The sequence below is a fragment of the Lupinus angustifolius genome, chromosome LG10, assembly GCF_001865875.1.
Source record: "Lupinus angustifolius cultivar Tanjil chromosome LG10, LupAngTanjil_v1.0, whole genome shotgun sequence".
Lineage (NCBI taxonomy): Eukaryota > Viridiplantae > Streptophyta > Magnoliopsida > Fabales > Fabaceae > Lupinus > Lupinus angustifolius.
In genome coordinates this window covers 1,527,010-1,550,772 of record NC_032018.1, presented here as the reverse complement: position 1 = coordinate 1,550,772, position 23,763 = coordinate 1,527,010, and the positions used below count along the sequence as shown (strand labels likewise).

Here is a 23,763-nt window from a genome sequence, read left to right as displayed (position 1 = left end):
CTTTCTCAGTATTTCTTCCCGACTAATCAATTTTGCGGTATGTGACTACCATTTCAACATGTGTTATGTCTAGGAATCGAACTCTTGACAATTTCGTCTTTTTAAGAATCTAGCTGAACTTTACACCACTAAACCAACGCCTTACTCATAGCCTCTGTTATGTTTGTTATGTTGCTAATATATTTCATTTGGGTTATGGTATACCTCCAAATATGTGAAAAAAGGACCCACATTATTGGCTAAAATGGTATATAATATCAAGATGTCATTTACGTAAACCCACCCTAGAAAAACTTATTACTACATAACATGAAAAACCCCATGCTTTTGAGGCTTCAATTATATTATTAGTTGACCAAATTCAAGTTTATGGCATGCATCACATTCACATGAATTTTGGCAATATTGTTGCAATTTGCCTGTGACACCATCCCTTAGAAATATTCTTTCAACTTATAATTCATATATGTGATTTGGAATTCTTTTTTTGTTACAAATAATCCTTAAATTGATCAAGCATTGAATTGAGATATATATCTCGCATCTTTTTTTAAGTGAAATTATACATTGAAAAAAATGTAGAACACTGACATGACACCTACCAAATTTGGCGCTGTCATAAATTGTTTTATTTCCCTCCAGATCTTGTTAACCGTTAAGCTAAAACAGTTAATATGCTTAAAAAAGCAAATTGGCCGTAACATATGTACCTATAAGAATTAAGAATCTCATACGTGGCAACTACTTACTCTGCAAAATTGACTTTCATTCTTTAGCTTTTTCTTCCCATATTTATAGATTCTACAATGACCATTTCTCTCTCTATCTCTGATCTTAATTGATCACCTTTTGCATTAGCTCTCTTTTCTTGTTATGGTTTCCAATTTCGGATACCCTTTTTTCTCTATTTTGCAATATTCTCTTCCTTTATCCTCAAAGTTTCCTTCTTGGTAACAAAGTTGATATTTTTTTTCGTTCTATACACACCTTTTTCTCCTTTATTCTCTATGTGGATTTCAGGTTTTACTCTTCTTTTTTGCCTCTCTTTACAGAAGCTTCTGCTTTATCCATGAACAAAATGATGATATATCCTCACACAAGTTCCCCTTATGAATCCTCCTAATACTGAATAAGTAATATTGAATGTTTTTATATTTAGTATCAAGAGGATTTGTGAAGGAAATTTGTTTAATGCCTCATGCATGGTGGTTCTTGGTTTAACTATTTGATGTTCATTCTCAATTTCAGGCTAAGCATAACCACTTTTGGATCCCATTTTTGCTTTTTCAATTTCATCTCTACCAGCTTGGTATCTTTTTATTCTTTAGGACAAAATGTTTGATGGGTTATTCAAGCCGAAATTCTATTCAAAATGGTAAAAGAAAACAATGGTTCTATCTTTCTCTTCTTTTTTTTGAACCCTTGGTTGCTGATATTTTGTTTTTGTTTTGGTCAATGAATTTGGAAACAGCAAATCAAATGCGAGGTTAATAAAGACAAGACTAGAGGTGATTAGAAAGAAGAGGAATGCAGTGCAGAAATTTCTTAAGAAAGACATTGCTGACCTTCTTAAGAGTGGCCTTGACTATAATGCATATGGAAGGGTAATTTATTATTTCCTTGGATGATCATTCTCATTTGATTTAGATAGTTAATTTTTGAGGTTCTAGCTTTATTTTTATATCCATGATTTGTTGTGTAAAAACTCTCTAATCTTGAGCTTGATGCACGGATTAGATGGAACATAATAGAACAAAATGTTTGTCCTATTTTTCTATTATTGTGGTTGATGTATGTTATAAAAGGATCATGAAAAAATACATCAAACACAAAAACATAACCGAGCCATTGTTATATTTTACCAAATGCTAATCTCTTTGAATTTGAATCAGGCTGAAGGTCTTCTGGTAGAGAAGAATATGACATCCTGCTATGAACTCATTGCAAAGTTTATTGAATGCATTTCGGTTCATGCTCGAGAACTTTGTAAGCAAAGGTATGGTTTTCTGCACATGCGCTAAAAAAACATATCTAAACACACTCACTAAAAAATTTATTTTTGCCTATAAAATGGAGTGATGAATTAAATGAAAAGATAAAATTATGGAGACAAGGTTTACAATATGACTTTCTTATAAGTCCAAATAAGATGAGTATATGAAAGATAAGTTTAACAAAATAAATAATATTATAGATTGGATATCATGCCATACTATAAGTTACTACATTAAAAATATCTTGGTAATCATATATAATATAATGGGTAAATTGAGATATGCAAATTAAACCATATGATTATTGTAACTTTGTTTCAAATTAGATGTATATGTCACTCTTTTATTCTTTGTTGTCCTCAAAAGTTTTATGACCATAATACTACTTAATAATCTTCTTAAATAGGGAATGTCCTGATGAATGCAAGGAAGCTATACCGTCATTGATATATGCTGCAGCAAGGGTTTCTGATTTGCCTGAACTTCGTGATCTTAGAACACTGTTTACAGAAAAATTCGAGAATTCTTTGGAACCTTATACTTGTAAAGAGGTGATTGATTATACCACTCTTATAAAAATTAATTATTCCACAACTCTTGTTAATTATATTACTAGGACAGATTATTTTCTTCATGCTTCCATCCACCACTTACTTGAATAATTGTTTTTCCTTAGTTTGTTAACAAGTTGAGGCAAGACCCTCCTTCAAAAGAAATGAAGATCCATTTATTACGAGATTTAGCACAAGAGTTCTCTATAAAATGGGATAGCAAGGCTTTGGAACAGAAATTTTACTCAACGCCTCAGTTACATGAAGTAAGTTTCACTTAACATTGGTTTGTTTATTATCTAAACAATGAAGCATATGTTTCAGCAGACATATTAAAAATACACTCATTTAAGTCAAACCTTAAGTATTTAGTTGTTATTACTTTCCTTCATTTAGACCAAAAAGTCATTTTTTAGTACGGGTATCCGCTCGCCCTTTTGGGTAAGGAACTAATCCCTTTTGGAGTATGTTATTGCTACTCCTAACAAGTGTCATTCTCAGGTTTTGACATTTTTGTATACGAAAATCTAGTTGAGGCCTTACACCACTAGAATATGTTATTGGTAACCAAAAAGTTATTTAATAAACATACAATGTAACCCTTTATAATTGTGTTCACAACTTTTAGCTTCTCTTACTGCTGCTGCTGACTTAATGCAAGGAATGTTTTTGCAGGAAAAGCCTAAACATGCTTATGATGAAAAATGCCAAAAGATTGAGAATGATATAGCCATGCCAAAAAGAAATGAAAGAGATAAAAAGAAGGATATTATTGATGCCTCATGGAGGGTACAAAACAGCAATGCAAGTGATGATGAAACAAGTACAGATAATTCATCACAAGATAGCCAAACAAAGGCTTGTTCAAGTTCATTGGAAAGTGTATCTGAGGATGAAGTAGAAAATAAGATACCATTTTCCTATGGTCTTGTTCCACCTCCTTATGTCAAAGAAAAGAAAACAACAGAATCATCAAATCATGAACCAGTTGTTGAAAACAAGGAAATACCAAGATCAGTGAGGACTAGGGCAACTCTCAAACCACAACCACCTAGCCAAAATGCCACTGGTTCAAGATCAAAAACTGTTGATACAGAAAAAGCAGTGGATGTGCTATTAATGCATTACAGTAAGAAACAATCTCCTCATTCAAAACCAGATTTGAGTGCAACACCACCAGTGAGAGGGATATCTCTTCCTTCTGAACACATAACTTCAAAGGAAACATTATTGAAAGGGCGTGAAAGAGCAACTTCAGCAAAACATGTGCATCCTAGTCTACCTGATTATGAAGACTTCACAGCTCGTCTTGCATATCTCAGTAGGAGATAAAAAGCATGGGAATCTTTTTTTCTTTGTTTTTTTGTTTTGTTCTTTATTTGTTTGGTTTTTCAAATAGTGTTTTTTACCCCTTCTCCTCCATATTATTATGATGTTCATATGGTGTTGCAAATTGTCTATGGTCTTTCAATATTCGAAGTTTATGGTTAATGACTAAATTTGATTGTAAAAGAGATTAATAGGGACTTCTTTCAGCAATAATTGTAGCATATAACTCCTTCATGGTAGTAGAGACCTTGTACTTACTGCTAGAAAGCAAGAATAGTAGAGGTATCTTGCACAAAAAGGGAATCCTAATATTCTCCAATACATTAGATATTGGATATTAGATGAGGAGATATATTGGGGAAGATGAGATATTAGATAAAATTGGATATCACATAAGATTATATATTGGATGAGATTAGATGTTAGATAAAATTATATATTAGCTAATATTTGATTTTAGATATTCGATAGAATTAGATATTATATAAGATTAGATATTTGATATTAGATGAGAATAAAGATGGTAAAATGAGTTGTCGGACCCATTTCATTCATGCCGGTCCGTAATATTTTATGCGAGCATGTGTATGTCCGTATTATTTTAATGTACAAAATGTCATACCTTGTTTATTTTAAAATATACTAAAGGACGACTGTGAGCATTGATAAGAAATATAAAAAGAAAAAATTAATAAAATAAAATAGAAAAAAATTAAATAAAGTTGTGAAAGATAATATTTTTTTAAAAAAACTTTAATATTACATATGAAGTTGAACAAATCATACTACATTATAACTTTTTTGAGATTTTAGATCACATTACATCATACTTTATTTGATTTTTTTATTACACCAACACTGCGAGTCGGCCGCATTACCCACTAGAAATGTCTGTAGGCATGGCGAGCAAATGGATTGGGCGAAACTAGCAAAAAAAAAAGAAAAAAATTTTATGCTATGCCCACAAAAATTTTGTACGCTATGCGAACATGCTTGCGGACATTGCTCATTTTGTCATCTATAGATATGATATTGAATAATATTTGATGGGAGGGGACCACCTATTCCAAAAACTTTCTTAATATCTTAACTATTAATTCTTGAGAAATTTAATGATGTAAATCTACTTACTAATTCAAAACATTAAATTTCTAAAAAATTAATAGATAAAATGGGTATCCCTTCATATTTGATATTAGATATTGGATAAGATTATATTATTAGATAGAATTATACATGAGATATTAGATAAAGAGGTATACTCCTATTTAACGAGCAAGGACAGGATATACTCCGATTTATATATGAAGTTGATTAGCGTGATTATGGGGTCTGATTTGGCGAATCCCAAGTTGTTTTTAATCTTATTAATGACTAAACAATTCACGAAAATACAAAATCCCATGTTTCTGGTGAACTCTCTCTCTCTCTCTCTCTCCTCCACTGTTTGGACACACTCTTAAGTCTTATCTACTACATTATTACTTTTCCAAAGTCAAACAGTGATGAATAGTTGAATACTGTTATATGATATAATCACAATAATTCTCACTCAATTATTATTACTCTCTCTTTCTTTCTTCTTTTCTTCTCCAAAAACATAAACTTTTTCTCAATGGGTTGCATCCAATCAAAGATCGAGAACGAAGAAGCAGTGGCACGTTGCAAAGAACGCAAACTTTTCATCAAGGAAGCTGTCTCCGCCAGAAACGCCTTCGCCGCCGCTCACTCCGCCTACACCACCTCCCTCAAGTCTGCCGGCGCCGCCCTCAGTGACTTCGCTCATGGCGAGGTCCAAAACCCCCACCTTACCTCCTCCGCCACCTTCCCCGGAGCCTCGCAGCAACCCTTGGATATTCCTGCGCCGCCGCCGCCACTTCCCGATTTCCCGGCACCACTTCAGCGCGCCGCCTCCATGCCGGAGATTAAGATCATGAAGCCGGAATTGAAGGTGAAACCGGTTGGAATCATTATTGAAGAGGAAGATGAAGAAAAGGAGTTTGAAAATGAAGGGTCTTTGAGGAGAAGAACAAGAGAAAGTAGCGGTGGTGGGAATAATAGAAAGGTGGATGAAGAAAAGAGTGATGAAGTTCATGTTACTGTTCCTAATCCAATTCCTCAATCACAAGTACAAAGTTCTGCTTGGGAGTATTTTTTTCCATCAATGGAGAATGTTGCAAGGACAAGTTTGAATGAATCAGAAGAACAACATCAACATTTGCATATGCATACTCTTCATAAGGAAGAGAATGAAATTGAGAATAATATTAAGAAGAAGAAAGTGTTTGAGGAAAAGCCAAATAGGGTGGACGAGGAAATTGAACATCTTGATAATGATGATGATGATGTTGCTGTGATTTCTGAACCTGTGGTGGTGGAGCCAGTGGTGGTGGCGATGCCAGCAGCGGGGAAGAGCGTAAAGGTGAAGCAGGCGGCCGGTTCAATGGAAGGACAAGGGAGTGTGAAACGTAATGTGAATCTGATGCAGATATTTGCTGATCTTGATGATCATTTTCTCAAGGCTTCAGAGAGTGCTCATGAGGTTTCAAAGATGCTTGAGGCCACGCGCCTCCATTATCACTCCAATTATGCTGATAATAGAGGTGCTTACTACTCACTCATAACCTTGATTAATTGTTTGAAGTTATATATGTGGTACAATGTAGCTAAAATAACTTGGAGTAATTGGTTTGGTGATTACTTCATTGATTTCGTAGTAAGAGGAGTTAGTTTTTGCAATGGAGGGGAAATACATATAGTTAGTATTTATTTGTCTTGATATATATCTCATGTTGAATTGTATATATGCTTATTTGTTGTTTTTTTAATAGGACACATTGATCATTCTGCAAGGATCATGCAAGTAATTACATGGAATAGGTCCTTTAAAGGGATTCCTAATTTGGACCATGGGAAGGATGATTTTGAATCAGATGAGCATGAAACTCATGCTACTATTTTGGACAAGTTGCTAGCATGGGAAAAGAAACTTTATGATGAAGTTAAGGTATGTTTAACCAACTGTTATGTCAGAGAAATTTTATTTCTTGTTTAAAGTTTAACAATTTTCCTTCAAAGTTATGCAGCTCAAAGTATGTCCATGTAAATGTATATTGTTTATTGTTTTCTTTGTTCTAGGTTAAATATGCTGCCATATTTATTTGCTGTTGTGGTTTTGAATGTTGCAGCTGAATATTGTTTTGTAGGCTGGTGAAGTGATGAAATTTGAGTACCAAAAAAAGATTACAACACTTAACAAGGTAAAGAAAAGAAGTACCAACACTGAAGCATTAGAGAAAGCAAAAGCAGCTGTCAGCCATTTGCACACAAGATACATCGTAGATATGCAATCCTTGGATTCAACAGTTGCAGAGATTAACCGTTTACGCGATGAACTGTTATATCCGAGACTTGTTCAGCTTGTTGATGGGTGAGTTATAATGGAGGAATTGGTATTTATAATTTTTGGTGGCTAGTCTAGTAACCTTGAAGAAGTATTCTTTCTTTCCTTTTCTTCATGTCATTGTATTCCGATGATGTTTCATCATAGCATACTTGTATTAACTCGATTTCCTTTAGAAAATGCTAGTGTGTTCTATATCTTGTCATACCTGTATTGCATTTCAACTTACAATTTATCTTTGAAAGCAAAGAACATTTAATCCAAACGTAAGTTGCATCTTCCTTGCATGAATTTCTTTTTGTTAGGCCCAGATCTGTACAAGTTGTACACAATCAAATTTCTATGATGATATCAGTGAAATTTTATTTACTGCAGGATGGCGACTATGTGGGAAACCATGCTAGCTCATCACGAGAAGCAATCAAATACCGTGATGTCGTTAAAATCACTAGACATTTCCCACTGTCCTAAGGAAACAAGTGAACACCATCATGATAGAACTTATCAGCTATTCCTTGTTGGGCAACAATGGCATTCACAATTTGAGATGCTAGTCAACAATCAGAAGGGATATGTAAAGGCCCTAAACAATTGGCTAAAAATAAACCTTATCCCTATTGAGAGCAGTCTGAAGGAAAAAGTTTCTTCGCCTCCAAGAATTGCAAGTCCTCCCATAAAAGATCTTCTTCATGCATGGCAAAGCTGTCTAGACAAACTTCCCGATGAGCTTGCTAGGACCGCCATAGTCAACTTCACTGCTGTAATAGATACCATTTTCCTGCAGCAAGAAGAAGAGATTCTTTTGAAGAGAAAATGTGAGGATACACGAAAGGAGATTGCCCGAAAAACCAGGACTTTTGAAGACTGGTATCACAAGTATATGCAAAAGAAAATGCCAGATGAGTTTGATCCAGATAGGCCAGAAGGTAATGGTCCTGATGAAATTGTTACAGAGAAGCAGTTTATGATTGAACAAGTGAAGAAGAGATTGGAAAATGAGGAAGATGCCTATGCAAGGCAGTGCCTTCAGGTGAGGCAAAAGTCTTTGGTAAGTCTCAAAAATCGCATGCCAGAGCTCTTTAGGGCCATGTCCGATTTTTCTCTTCAGTGTTCAAAAATGTACAGTGAACTAAGATCCATATCACAGAACCTTAATTCAGGCAAGAGCTCCTTATGAGGAATTGTTTGTGTATTTATTTTTATGTAAAGCACGTTTTCCTTGGTTGTGTATTGATCTCTTTATCTGGAGAAGACTGAAAATTACATATGATAAGGTTAAATAAATTGTAATTGAATTTTCATTTAATTGTATAATAAAACATGATATTGTTCGATTCATGTAGTTGACCTCACATAGTGGAGTTGAGGCTTGGTGGTTATTATTGTACTATAGGATATGGAAGTTAACCGGATGAAAGCAGTTGATACAAATTTACAGTACATATTTTATCATACCTCCTGCTTTTGGTATTGAGTTGGACATTTGAGTTAGGAATAAATATTCTCAAACCATTGCACATTATTCTTGCTGAATGATAAAGTTGATGAGTTATTGTAAGTTACCTGTTATCCTGCATAACAGGTAATCTATGCAACCTCAACACCAATTCTGCTGTCTTAAAATAGAGAAGAAACACTTCAAAATGACATGCATCTTCTACACCAATTTTTTGAGCAGCCTTGGCCTTATCCCCTCACACACCTTCTCCCTCTAATTTTATCAATAAAGCAATATCAATAGATATTCATTAACCCCATCATATGAACATAAATTGAGTCAAGGAGAAGAAGGGGTTTCAAGCTCGCCGGTCATGCCTAGCTGTTCTCGTCGGGACCCCCTCTTCCCCCCGCTCCGGCGCCGGCAAACCCCTGGTTAGGGCCCTGGACTCACGGTCCAGGTGGGGAAAATGACTGCCATCCCTTTTTTTTTATATTTTATTATTATCACACCGTTTTTGGTATTTATTTATTTCAGTATTAATACTTCATTTTTTTATGTTTATATTTAATAGTGTGTAGTTTTTGTTATTTTTCGGTTTGGTAGTTATTATATGTTATTTATCTTTACTCCACTGTTTATTATATTACATTAATTAACACTGTATAAGAAAATAAACCTTGAGTGATATATGTTCTTTTGTAGAGTTTTTAGGACTAAACTTTATCCAATAATCTTATTTAAAAAAATTTAAAACTCTTATAATTCTAGGGTCTGAGTAAGTTGTATTCGACTCGAGTCTTATTTTCCTACTCTATTCGAGCGAAACATTGGTGTGCGATCTTGAACTACCCCTTCTCTCTCTTGAATATGAGGAAGGTGGTGCAGTCCAGAGTTGAACATTCTTACTTACTCTAAAAACAAAATATCTAATTATAATACATATATTTATGTAATTAAAAACTCTTAGAATCCTAGAGTCTGAGTAAGCGGTATTCGACCCTAGTTTTATCTTCCTACTCTATTCGAGTTGAACAACTGTGCGCGGTCTTGAATTGCCTCTTCTCTCTCGAATATGTGTAAGGCAGTGTAGTCCAAAGTTGGACCTTTTGCTACCCTATATACAAAATATCCAAATTATTTTCATATTTTTTATACTCTATACTAAAAGCAGTCAAACATTTTCTACCAAGAACTGCGTAGTCTTGATTTCTCTATTGCACATAGGGATACATAAGAGCAAGATAAACTCCTATCAAACATAAAAATAAAAAAATAATATTTTGTTTCAATAAATAATTATTTGATTTGACAAGCTCTAAAGGATATCTAGCTCCATGCGATTAATGCAAGTATCGTTTGATAACAAATGGATGACTTGCTAATACTTTACCTGATCCGCAACTGACTCTCGAGTCCAGAGTTCTAGTTCAAAGGGCAATCTTTCTAATATTTGGGCATCAAAAGGGTTTTCTATATTTTGACCACAAAAACGTGGTGGCAACTCCAAAATCAATTGTATGACCGGTTTTCGGCTGAAAAGTGGAGCACGACAATTATTGACTATTCAAAAAATATAATAGAAATGAATTGTAGACAATACATTAGTTATGTATAACTTTTTACACTCACAATATATAGATATTAAATTTATGATATAATTTGTGGTAAATTATTTTCTAAATAAAAAATTAATCAACATTGTTAGTTGTTAAGTGATACATTTTTTGTTGAAACATTCTCATTTCATTTACAATATCCAATCCACTAGTCACAAATACATTTTTATACACAAATTTATACTCTACTCAAAATATATAAAATATATTTACAAACCTATATATCACAAATCATGATTGGTAATTTACAATTTTTTATCTATGATGTTTAGTTCACCGTAAATTTCAATATCATTAACCAAACATTTAAAGATATCAAAAATGTATAATATATATTTAGTCACTCATTGTGAACTGTTATTTAAAATTTTGTTATACATTTGTAGATAGAGATTAAAAATATGAGATGCAAATTTATGATGTAATTGTATATTTCTAAATCATTGACTAATAAAGCATTTGTCTGATGGTGTAAGACTCTATTAAATTTTCATATAAGCTAAGATGTTAAATGTTCGATTCTCATGAGAGACAACTACACATTTCAAAAAAAATTATTTCCTTACGCATTAAATGCGATATTATTGTCTATAGTAAAAAAATTATTTAGAGATTAAAAAAGTAGTATAATATAACTGATTGTAAATGAATTTAGAAATTATGGTTAATTATAAGTATATCTTAATATTTTTTTGATATAAATGAGGAGATACTTTTGATAATACTAAAAAAAATATTAACAGATACATTTGCAGGTGACATATTCGGAATTTGCAATTAATGTTGAATGTATTAGCCCGTAAACGAATTTCTATACAGATTATATTTATAATTTATACATATTTTGTCACAAGTTTATACTTTACTTTTTTTTTTTATGATCTGTCTACACTTTTCTTAAGATATGTAAAAACATATCTAAAAACTTCTATATCACAAATCATGAATAGATTAAGAAAAATAGAATACCAAGTTGTTGGTAATGACCTCAAATTTATAGTTAACAGTTAACCACAAATTTCTATAATTAAATTAAATTATTTTTTTTATACTTCATAAACTATGTGTATAATCTTAAATATTAAAAGAAAATTAATCAATAAAAAATTATATAACAACAATTCAAGTGTAAGATTCCTATTCTTTAAGTCTTGTTAAATTCCAGATTTTTTTGGGATTTGGTATATATCTTGATGAGTGGATATTGGCAAAGAAGCAACTTAAGTGGCAGGGACCAAACTAGCTTTGCTAAAGGGCTAAAGGAGGGCAATTTGTCCCACTACTACTTTCATTTTTATTGACTCCAAAACCTTATCCAAGTGTATGATGACTGTGTGGTTGCCCCTTCCAATCAGTGTCATTCATAGAAATCGAAATCTTAACTTTTTGATCTTTTGGAATCCAGCAAGATCTTACATTATTAGACCAACACAATGTTGGTAATATATTGATTTAGTTTGATATAGATGTGTGATTAATATTATTAGTACTCATTATACCTACTTACACTAGTAATTAATATTTCCATTAATAAAAAAATATCACGCTTTATTGCTACATATTCATGTGTAGGAGTCACATTTTAAAATGTTTTAATACTATTTTTCATTAGGACATAAAGGAATAATGCTTGAAATGGTGAGGGCCATGTAATGTGATATGAACTTGAAGTATTGAATCTCCCAGTAATTGGAAGGTATAATTGGTTTATGTACAATTTCTAATGGTTATAGAATTTCTTTTATGGATAAGGGATTTAGTAGAGAAAAAAAACAAAGCACAAATAAAATAAATAAATATATTATACAGAGGAGTTAAGTAAGAAATATATTATAAAAATATACTAGATTTTAGGATATGAGGAGTGAGGTAACATATTAGGAAATTAGGAACAGGGTTTATTAATAAGACTATAATACTTTGCCACTCATGTTTGAGAGTATTATTATATAAAAATGTTATTTCTAATTCCTTTAATAAGATTATTTTGGATAATCTCACACGAATTATAGAATAAATAATATTATTAAATTTATAGAATGTAATTAATAATATTAAATTTATAGAATGTAATTAATATTATTAAGTTTATAGAATGTAATTAATATTATTAAATTTATCTTGAATAAAATATAATTTCACACAATTGTACTTCATTAATGTGATTCATTTTAATATTTCTTTCCTTGGCAGCCGTTGTTACTCCACGTTTTAAATGTGCTTACTGCTTAGTATGTATATACCCCCCTATGTTTTTTTATTTATTTTTACATATATTTTGTGTATCGTATATTCGTATGCATGTAATATTTTTTTTATCCTTTCCTTTCTCCAATTAATGGTTTCTAGATGGTCCTTGACTTTAATACCATATGTTAATAATCAAATTTCTTAAATTTAGCTAGGTAACATAAAAAATTATATATATTATAAGGATGGATATATTTACACATAATTTAAGTTACATTAATTACACTCAATCTAGTCATTCATTTTCCTAAATTCAATGAATCAAATGAGTAAGTACAATAACTGATGAGAGAGAAAGAGAAATCTTAAATAACTTTTAAATTCCACTCATTTGGTTTATTGGATCTAAAAAATGAATGACTAAGATTTAGAGCAACTAGTGTAACTTAGATTGGGTGTAAACGGATCTCTCCTCGTATTATATATACATATAAATAAGATTCTCTTGCTAATGATAAGGTAAAGCTAAATTGAGTGGCATCTAAAGGGATCGACTTTTGCTTTAGAAGAAGCATATGTTATGCATTATGAGGAGTACAAGTTGCATGAAAGTTATTATTGAGAGTGATTGTTGAAAGGGTAGAAATTATATTCAAGGTAGGAATAGGATATTGTGGTGTATAACAAAGTATTGGTACATGCACTTTCAGGGATGACAATGATTTTACATATTGGTTGGCTAATACAAAGTTTCAGCTAGACATCTTCGGATTCTACCATTTTTAGTGGGGCTATCATATCTCCCTTATTTCTTTTCATGCAATTTTGTTTTTTTAATTTGATGTATGTGTATCCTCTTTTTGTAACTTTATATATGGTGTATCTCTTATTCATATGTATTAAAGTTTTAACATGGATATGTATTGTTTTTATGGAAAAACTAGTAAGTTACTCGTACATTTCTATGAGATATTTTTTATGTAAGTTCGAGAACACAAATATTTGAACATTATGTAAGAAAACATTAATATATATAATTTAGCAAAAGTGTTTATATGTGAATGTAATATAAAGTTGATATCAAAATTACATTAGAAGTAGATGTCATCTTACAATGTATGAACATATCTCACGTCTAATTTAGACAAATAGGATCAAGTTTGTTTTGGGGAAATAAATGAAATTTAATACAATCAATAGAATAACTTATAATAATAGAATATAACCAATTTAAGAAGGAGTTGAAGTTACATATTTTTAGTTTTGAAAAACCTCCTTAAGAACCATATTAATTGTAGTTGAATATAGGTTTCCTTCCTTCCTATGTATTAATATATTTAGTCTTTCCCAACTTTGAACTCTTGAAAAGATAATATATAGTTCACTATAGCTAAAAATATGTTTAGGTAAGTATAACCTAACACTTACTAAGAACTACTCATACAACTTATTGATTGTCATAACATATGAAACGATCAAATTATAATTTACATGATGTATACACTAATTTTTTTTTCTTTTTTTGCTTAAATTAATATATTTGATTAAATTTATTTGGACGTATATACTAATTATTTTCTCATTCATTTATTTTTTTAATAACCTATTATTTGTTGTTATCGGTTAATATCAATTATTAATAATCATAAACCAATCAATTACTGTCACCTTACGCATGTTATTAAAATAAAATGTAAAAATCGACTGATTAATGGAGTAAAAACTTATTTTAATTTATCAAAATAATTTTTTTCCTTTTCAAAATCAAATTGGTATATATAAAAATTTAATTGTCATTTCTTTTGTAATTTTAAGAAAAGTTCAAATTTTATTCAACATCAAAATAATTAAAAAATTAGCAACAAACGGATAAATTAAAGTGACGGGTGCTATTTTCTGAGTTGAAGTTATTGAGATTGAAATGCATTAAAATTTTGGTTGGAAAATCTTTTTTTATTTCTGATTTGAAGTTATTGAGATTGAAATGCATTAAAAAGTGTTACTGCACATGGATGGAGAATAACATGATTAAAAAATTAAAAGTTTGATTTATTCAATTGTATTACTATCGACCTATGCTAAGATTATAATTATTTGTCATCTAATTATTAATTACTGTATAATCTTGTTTTATAACGGAACTTGTTGCTTCTTAAAATAATATATACCTGTTTTAATGGAAAAATACCATCAACCATAAAGACAAGAAAATTTGAAAATAATGGCATAACCGCAAAGTTAAACAATTTCATAAAATTGAGATTATTTAACGTAGTTATAATTTTGAAAATATGTAAAGTTATCATAAACAAAAGAGGAAGTACATATCAGATTTTAAGTATGTCCGATTTTTGTGATAATTACCTCTGATTGTTTTGAAATTTATATTCAAATACAATTTTTCGAATTCAAAAGATTTCATAAATTTGACTATTATTCTCAATAAATTATAAAAGTGTCAATTTAACAACTTGATTCTTAAACTAGTTATTTTAATTTCAAAATTTTCATAGATAGTAAATGAAAAAAAGGATAAAAAAACAAAACTCAATTTAATAACAATAAATATTTTTATTAAAAATGAAAATTGTACATATTCAGTAAATTTCTAGTTTTAGTTTTTTATTTATTTCAAAATTATAGTAACTTTACATTTTCGAGGCCGAGTCAACAAGTTTTAACTCTCATTAAATATTTATACTTTAAATTTTTATATCATGAAATAGTATACCTTAAAAGTAAAAATATGAAGTCATAATTGAAGGTTATTGTTACCGTACTAAATTCATCATTAATACTTATGACTTCTTTCTCTCTTCTTTTTTTTCCTCATTGGTTTAATGCATTTCTTGGTACTACTAAGATTATTATTTACCCTTTTTGAGTAACGACTAATTCTTTTTAGAATATATAGTTGTCTCTCTCATTAAGTATCATTCATAAAAATTAATTTTTTTATTTTTTTGATCATCTCAAGAATCAAAACGGACCTTATATCACTAAAGGTATCTAAGTTTTAGAGGAAACACATTTAAACTTTATTTGTAAAATGGAAGGTATTAATTTTATTCCACAAATATCTTCACCCATGGCCATGTCCATTGAATCAAATTATACTACTTTGTTATACACATCATCAAGAGCATGATTCACAACCAAGTTCTTGCTTATTACCAAATTCTTCCCGATTAAATTCATTTAATGAAGATTAATGAGAAAAAATGTTTTAACGGAGTGTTTTATACCTTATCTTTTATCCATAATTCATATTTAATTTACACCTACTCATAAAAAATACAAATGAATAATAAATATTATAATATTTATGTATAAATATTATAGAGAAAAATATATATATTGGCAGTATATGAATTTTATATATTATTAATGCATCATTCATATTTAATCATTAATTTACTTTTAAAAATACAAATAAATAATATACTAATTGTATATAATTTTTATAATAACAATACATACATAGATATTCCACTTTTATAATACTTGCATTTTATTTCCAACCCAACTTCCCATGTTATAAAACCACATTCCTACATGAACTTTTTCACTTGATCAATATCCCACTAGAAAAAACAAGTCTAGCATATAATCATGCCGAAGAAGATTCCAAAATTCCTTAGAGGTTACCTCTCCAGGATCAAAGCTCATCACCCTCCTCAAATCCAATTATCCTTAAACTCATTTTCCTCTTCCAAGAGTTGGATTCTCTCTGGCCGCAAGAATCTAAAGACATCTTCCTTTCACTTCGAGGATACTAATGAAACTCATGGCTGCAGCAACAACAACAACAAGATCAATCACAAGGATGACACTGCAGCAACCTTAGCGGATGTTGATCGTTTCCTCTTTGAAAATTTCAAATCACTATACCTCAAAGACGATGATGATGATGGTGATGGTGGTGAAGGAAATGAAGAAGAAAATGGAAATAAATACAAAAATACCAAAAGGGTACTCTTGGAAAAGCAAAACCATGATGAAGAAGAACCAAAACTAGGTCCTATCTTATATGATTCACCTAGGTTAGTGGAAATACCACATGACCTTTGTGGCTCCACTAGGTTCTTTGTGAAGCCAGGTTTCTCAAGATCATTGGTAGATGATGCAATGACAAAAATGTTTGATCCTGAGGAATCGGGATCAAACAAAAGCGCAAAAACTCAGTATGATAAGAATACAGTAGTACTTCCAGATAATTGCATCACACTATTGAAATACTCACTTAGCCCTTATGAGGAGTTTAGACGTTCGATGAAAGAAATAGTGGAAGCAAGAGGAAAGAGCCACGAAGGTGATGAGATTGATTGGGAGTTCATGGAAGAGTTATTGTTTTGTTACCTAGAACTCAATGAAAAGAAGTCACATAAGTTTATTCTTAGTGCTTTTGTTGATCTTATCACTGTTATGCGTGAGAATTCTGAGACTACTATGGTAAAGGTGAAGCCACAAAATGTTCAAACTCTTATGATTGATAGAAAGGTAAGTAATAAGAAGAAGATCGGAGATGAAATATGGTAGAATTTGGGTGTTAGTATTTCAGGAACTTCAACCAAATAAATCACTTGAGATTGTAACCCAATAACGCTTATAGTTAGATTATTTTATCGTCCATTTACAAGTGTGTGATTGACATTGAAGTTTTACTTCTTCAATAAGTATTTTTGGAGTGAGTAATTTTAGTTTTAGTTTGGGAAATGTATTTTAGAGAATAAATGAATGAAAATAAAGACTTTAAAGTTATACAATAAATGTAGTTTATGGCTTTCAAATTTTATCCATTTCTCAATATTCTCATCTAAAATTCAATTTATATACGAACTTTTAGAGTGAATTCTCAATTCTAGTTGAGCTATATACAAGATGAATTTACAAAATTAAGTAAACAATACTTTTAGTCAAACACTTTATATGGAAATGAGGTTATTTATTTAGATTCCTAAATACTTATTCACACAATATTTGTCCAATTTTAATAGAAAACAAAAAATATGTGCCAATAGACATTTTGGAGTGTTAACATTCTCACCCTCTATATACATATTCACTTAAAAAAACATTGTTTTATTATAGATATAACTCATGTATATTCCAATGAAACAATCCCTATTCAATACTAGTAGGACCATTATAAATGGCAAAAGTTTCTAGCCAAATATTTGATGTATCTTTATTTTGAGGAACTCTACAATCCTTGCTTGAGCTAAAACAACTTATAAATTGATCTATAGATGCACTTGATAGTAAGGACATCGATATTTGTGATTGTTTTCATTACTTTTATTGAAGAAAAAAAAATAAAAACTTGGCCCAGGGAAGAGGTGCAAGAAAAGCCTTGATTTAGAAAAGAGTGTTTATAAAGAGTATCCAATAAAATGTTATCCTTAACCTTTTTTAATTATTTTTTTTTGGGTTTCTCCTCATGCATCACATGCAATATGTTGAATGATATGATATTGAGTATTATTGAAGAAAAATGAGCACTTTGTTTATGGTATAAGTTTTGTATTTATGTGGTTTTGGGTGAGATATAGCTGTTATTCATGGTGAAATTGTCTACCACATGTTCCCCGGTATTATACTAGGAAGTCTTTCTTGCTTGTATAAGATAACTGTGTTCCATAGGGTATATATTTTATTTTCTTTAAGCATAGGAATTTGTGTTGCCAAAGGTATTAAGATTAAGAATATAATATTTGAGAAAAAGAAAAACTAGACAAAATTGAATGAAAACACTTTGGTTATATGGTACCAATATAGCATATACGATGTGCCAAATTTTAAAGATGGTTGATAAAAAAGTAATTTGAGTATCTTTTTGAAATCAACAATGTTGAGACAAATTTTCTCTTTCGATCAACTATTTTACCTCATTTTCTTTTTCTCTTTCCCATCCTTCCACGTTTAATTTCTTAAGGCCAACATTTTTGTTAAGTAATGTGAGAGGTTTCTTCCCTCAATTTCAAGATATTCATAAACATCAACAATATATTAGTATAATGGTTAAAGCCCTACTAAATCCCAAAACCACCAAAATGTCAATGATTCGATTTATAAGAACAATACTTATTAGGATAACAATCGCATATCGTGAAAAGATTAGTTCCTTACTAAAAGATAGAAATATCTTGATAGTACGATCAAAAACCCCTAATATCATTTATAAGGGTAAACTTCTGTACGAAATGTTAATGTTCACAGAGCTAAATTAATACAAATAGTATGAATACTAAGCGGCAATGCAAGCTTTCAAAGTTTGTAGCATTTTGAGTGCTCAATAAGCTACAAGAAATTTGGTGAAAAATAACTGTATAAAATTGAGGGTTTTGCTTTTGCATAAGTATGGAAATAAAACAGGAGAGGTAGAATTGTAGGTATTAATATTTGTAGATATTAATAATTTAGTTTGACAAGTGATATATAAAAAATGTCATTACTAATTCAGAATTTGAATTGGAATTTTTATTCAAAACAAAATGATAAGTTCTGAGATTTGATTCGTCCAAAATTTTGAAAATTTGTTATTAGTTATAATGCTTGATAAAAATGATAGTTAAATCTGATTATATCCATTGTATATTGATGTAAGTTTCTCTGCCGTCATGTAATTAATAATTTTGGCAAGTAGTTTACTTGACTACTCATATTTAGTAAATAAGTTTGCTTGAGTGCCCATAAGTTGGTACTTAGTTTTTAAAATGAGTAAATAGTTTGGAAAACTACATTATTCATATTATCTATAAGACTATAGTATGATGTTTTTTTGGTTTTTCACATGTATTCTCACACTGAAGGCAATCCTATCCGAGCCGGGAACATCCACGGATATGTGAGACTAACTCTTTCAGCGGACATTTTTTTCCGTCCACAAGACTCGAAATCGAAACCTTAGTTAAGGGGATTAAGCATGTACCACTTGAACGAACGTTTGTTGGTAAAACTTGATGTAGCTACCCTTGTGAAATAATTTAGACTTTAATGTTTTACCCTTAATATTTTTTTATTATAAATAAACCATGTAGTCCAATACCATTTGATAGCAAGAATTTATTTTCATAATCACATGCCAAAAAGTTATATACTTGCATTTCGAGTGGCATTTTGCTTTGTTAATATTGTTATCAAATTCATGTCATATATTTATCAGAATTTTAATAGGAGTTTTACTTTTAGTTTAATCTTATGCTAGACAATAATAGGTTATTAATGTTATTTTTGAATAAAATTTTATAAAATGTACTCAAAACCAAAAATTATAACATCATATACACACTCAATACAATAAAAATAAATAAATAAAATTGTCTAAAATAAAATCAAATACTCATTCCTATACAGAAAAGGCCCAGGCCCAAAGCTGAAGTCATAGGTTTAAGAAACCAACAAAAATATTCCCTAAAAAAGAATAAAAAGAAGGAAAGAGAATCTTCTTGATAGAAGTTTCTAGAATCAACAGAATCCTCCAGACATCTCTGGACCAATCAAGCACGTCTTTTGACACCTTTTCAAAACTCCAAAACATTTATTTAATTATTATAAAGTCATAATCAAAATTTAAAAAAACAAATATTCCATATCTACCCCAAAACTCGAGAACCCTCACTCTTTATTAAGCAGAAACATTTTCTGTGTTTTCATTCTCATCCACGAAACCCGTTTCGCTTCACAAGGTAAACTACGTTTCTTCATCTCTTTGATTTTTTCTACTTAGCATTTTGTCACTTAAAGTTTTATGTTTTGAATAAAAAATCACCACTTCGATTTAATGCATTGAATTTGATCTCCTGTGCTATGTTTCGTTTTATTATAAAAAAGTTGATTTTAGTTTGGAGATGTTGCAACTGAATATTTGTTTGTACTGTACTTGTATGGTTTAATTTTTTTGAACTTATTTAATTATTGTTGTATTTGAACAATGGCACCATTGAGATGCAAATTTATACTTATCTTTGTTGTTATTATCCAATGTGTACCTTTATAATGAAAATATGTTTTGACCTAGTTTTATGTATATTTGCCACTCAATCTTTGCTTTTACTTTATGTTATTACTTGCCTGCAGTGGTTTTCAAATCTCAGAAACAGTCTCTTCCCGAATTATTGGGACTACTTTTTTCTGTTATTACTATCTAAGTCTTAGCTTGCTGTTTAAGCCCTATGATGTTTGTACATGTGTTTGTTGTTATTTCCTTTATAATCATATTCATATTTATTACTTGCTGTACTAGAAAACTATGTGCCTTACCCTGCTGCATAATGCATTGTCCTATTGATGTTTTGTATTTGTATTTTATTCTTTCCTTCTTTGTTATATTTTTTACATGCTAGAAATTATGTGCTGCAGCCTTCTGCTTAATGTATTGTCTTACTAGATTTTCTACTTGTCTTCGTTGTTCATTCCATTTTAATCATATTTAGTACCATACTAGAAAGCTATGGGCATCAGACTTTAACATGGCAGTTATTTTTGGTTTCCAGATTTTGTTTTTAGTTCAGAGATCGACTAAAAATGAGCGTTGTCGGTTTTGATTTTGGCAATGAGAGCTGCATTGTTGCTGTTGCGAGGCAGAGGGGGATTGATGTTGTGCTTAATGACGAGTCAAAGCGTGAAACTCCTGCAGTTGTATGCTTTGGTGACAAACAAAGGTTCATTGGAACAGCTGGGGCTGCATCTATTATGATGAACCCGAAGAATTCGATCTCACAGATGAAACGTTTGATTGGAAAGCAATTTTCCGATCCTGAATTGCAGCAGGATCTGAAGTCATTACCTTTTGTTGTCACTGAAGGGCCTGATGGATATCCATTAATTCATTCACGCTACTTGGGTGAAGCTAAGACATTCACACCAACCCAAGTACTTGGAATGATGTTTTCGAACCTTAAAGAAATTGCCCAGAAAAATCTGAATGCAGCAGTTGTTGATTGTTGCATTGGAATTCCAGTTTACTTCACTGATCTTCAAAGGAGGGCAGTCTTGGATGCAGCCACCATTGCAGGATTGCACCCACTTCACCTCCTCCATGAAACAACTGCAACTGCCCTGGCTTATGGAATTTATAAAACTGATCTTCCTGAAAATGATCAGCTGAATGTAGCCTTTGTTGATATTGGACATGCTAGCATGCAAGTATGCATTGCCGGGTTTAAAAAGGGACAGCTGAAAGTGTTGGCTCATTCATATGATAGGTCTCTGGGTGGTAGGGATTTTGATGAGGTTCTGTTCCACCACTTTGCTGCAAAATTTAAGGAGGAGTACAAGATTGACGTATTCCAAAATGCTAGGGCTTGTCTAAGGTTGAGGGCTGCTTGTGAGAAGCTGAAGAAGGTGCTCAGTGCAAATCCTGAGGCACCTCTGAATATTGAGTGCTTAATGGATGAGAAGGATGTCAGGGGCTTTATCAAGCGTGATGAATTTGAGCAACTAAGTTTGCCAATTTTGGAACGTGTGAAGGGACCTTTGGAGAAGGCACTGGCAGAAGCAGGTCTTACTGTTGACAACATACACATGGTTGAGTTGGTTGGTTCTGGTTCTCGTGTACTGGCTATAAACAAAATATTGACAGAGTTTTTCAAAAAAGAGCCCAGGCGGACAATGAATGCTAGTGAATGTGTTTCGAGGGGTTGTGCATTGCAGTGTGCTATTCTCAGTCCAACATTTAAAGTTCGAGAGTTTCAGGTAAAGTTTCTTTCATTAGATTCTTCTCTATTTCAGTCTAGGAGATCTTGAGATTTGTTACAAACTAGAAGTTGATTGTGTAAACCTGTTTGGTTCTTATCCACAGTACTCCTGGTCCTGGAACGTAAATTTGTTCATGAATCTGTAAATTTTGAATTCCAGCATTTGTTATGTACTCTAAATTGTCTGTCTACCTTAGTTTGATGTTCTTCAGGGATTTATGAATTTCAGTGTATTTCATGCTTTTGAGTTGCTATTACCCTGTAGTGAATTTTACATGTATAGTTAGGTTTACATTTGATCTGATGTTGCTTCTATTTCTTAATGTATAGGTCAATGAAAGCTTTCCATTCTCAATTTCTCTTTCCTGGAAAGGTTCTGGTCCAAATGCACAGGATAGTGGAGCAGATACTAAGCAAAGTGCCCTTGTTTTCCCCAAGGGAAATCCCATACCTAGTGTCAAGGCATTGACATTTTACAGGCCAGGAACCTTTTCTGTTGACGTACAATATGATGATGTGAGTGGGTTGCAAGCACCTGCAAAGATCAGCACATATACTGTAAGTCAATTTGAGTTCTTTTCTTTATTACGGTATTTTTCTTCTGGCAGGTTTTTAATTCTTGAATATATGCAGATTGGCCCATTCCAATCCACCAAAGGTGAAAAGGCAAAAGTGAAAGTGAAAGTTCGTTTGAATCTACATGGAATTGTATCTGTTGAGTCAGCAACCGTAAGTCTATTCAGGATCAGCATATGCTTTTATGTTTTGATAATAATAGCTTCTCTTTTGATGTTTATGGTTGCAAACCACATGACATTTGTTCCTAATTTCTTTTCCTTTAGCTCCTGGAAGAGGAAGAAGTTGAGATTCTAGTTTCTAAAGAATCATCAGTAGAAAATACCAAAATGGAAACCGATGAAGCCCTTCCTGATGCTGCTGCACCTCCTACCTCCAGTGACGGTGATGTTAATATGCAAGATGATAAGGCAACTGCTGATGACCCTGTGGCTGAAAATGGCATCCCTGAGACAGGAGATAAGCCTGTGCAAATGGATACTGATGCCAAGGTGATAGGAAACTCTAACCACAAGCTCAGAATAATTTGTATTCTTGTGATACTATTGACTTTTTGATGTGGCATTGTTGCTTTTTATGATATTGTGTGGCTCCGTCTACATTGTTGCTTTTGACAATTTAAAGCCCATTGCTCATTTAGATGAGTATTTACATCCTAAAGATGCTATCGCTAGGTAATTGTGTTTGGAGTTGGGGCGTTTTAGAATTAAATTATTTTTAACCATTGTTTTGATAAGATAATAGTATAAAAGTTTAATTTGTTTAAACTAACTGAAAACATTTATCTGAAGAGTGAAGCAAATATGACCTCAGATTTGAATTTTATTGTGGTATTTACTTTGTGTTTGGTTCTTATGTGGTGTTTTTAATTAATACTCAGTTCTGCTTCAGTTGCCATTTTTATTTCCTATTTCCAGGTTTTGGAAAACTACGTTGAAAACAAAAACATAAAGAAACTAAACAAG

General features: G+C 31.4%; 4 protein-coding genes and 1 long non-coding RNA gene across 9 annotated transcripts in view; all 5 read left to right on the top strand.

Annotated features, from left to right (window-relative positions):
• Nucleotides 736-4,021, top strand: LOC109358484. Its single transcript, XM_019602741.1, has 7 exons — nt 736-1,020; nt 1,249-1,375; nt 1,472-1,604; nt 1,893-1,996; nt 2,401-2,545; nt 2,671-2,811; nt 3,221-4,021. The coding sequence occupies exons 2-7, from the start codon at nt 1,335-1,337 to the stop codon at nt 3,875-3,877; spliced, it is 1,221 nt and encodes a 406-aa protein (XP_019458286.1). The 5' UTR covers nt 736-1,020; nt 1,249-1,334; the 3' UTR covers nt 3,878-4,021.
• On the top strand, nt 5,360-8,704 carry LOC109358769. 2 transcript variants are annotated; one of them, XM_019603204.1, is made up of 6 exons: nt 5,360-6,477; nt 6,706-6,881; nt 7,081-7,304; nt 7,653-8,159; nt 8,196-8,448; nt 8,517-8,704. In XM_019603204.1, the coding sequence occupies exons 1-6, from the start codon at nt 5,490-5,492 to the stop codon at nt 8,532-8,534; spliced, it is 2,166 nt and encodes a 721-aa protein (XP_019458749.1). In that variant the 5' UTR covers nt 5,360-5,489; the 3' UTR covers nt 8,535-8,704. The 2 variants fall into 2 exon arrangements, with proteins under 2 accessions (XP_019458749.1, XP_019458748.1); XM_019603203.1 differs by having other exon boundaries at nt 7,653-8,448.
• Nucleotides 16,122-17,177, top strand: LOC109357977 (transcription repressor OFP14-like). 2 transcript variants are annotated; one of them, XM_019602048.1, is made up of 2 exons: nt 16,122-16,309; nt 16,346-17,177. In XM_019602048.1, exons 1-2 carry the CDS (start codon nt 16,137-16,139, stop codon nt 17,061-17,063), a joined length of 891 nt encoding a protein of 296 aa, XP_019457593.1. In that variant the 5' UTR covers nt 16,122-16,136; the 3' UTR covers nt 17,064-17,177. The 2 variants fall into 2 exon arrangements, with proteins under 2 accessions (XP_019457593.1, XP_019457592.1); XM_019602047.1 differs by having other exon boundaries at nt 16,122-17,177.
• The window catches only part of LOC109357981, a 20,555-nt gene continuing 14,004 nt past the window's right edge, over nt 17,213-23,763 (top strand). The window contains exons 1-2 of the long non-coding RNA XR_002108906.1: nt 17,213-17,224; nt 18,044-18,047. This is a non-coding gene — a long non-coding RNA (uncharacterized LOC109357981). The remainder of the gene's footprint in view (nt 17,225-18,043; nt 18,048-23,763) is intronic.
• The window catches only part of LOC109357963 (heat shock 70 kDa protein 15-like), a 5,419-nt gene continuing 1,776 nt past the window's right edge, over nt 20,121-23,763 (top strand). The window contains exons 1-5 of one of the 3 annotated variants that reach the window (XM_019602019.1): nt 20,121-20,212; nt 21,020-22,220; nt 22,553-22,780; nt 22,856-22,951; nt 23,065-23,289. In XM_019602019.1, coding sequence (XP_019457564.1) covers nt 21,051-22,220; nt 22,553-22,780; nt 22,856-22,951; nt 23,065-23,289 — 1,719 coding nt within the window. In that variant the 5' untranslated portion in view covers nt 20,121-20,212; nt 21,020-21,050. The remainder of the gene's footprint in view (nt 20,213-21,019; nt 22,221-22,552; nt 22,781-22,855; nt 22,952-23,064; nt 23,290-23,763) is intronic. The other 2 variants (XM_019602020.1, XM_019602021.1) reach the window with 2 other exon arrangements.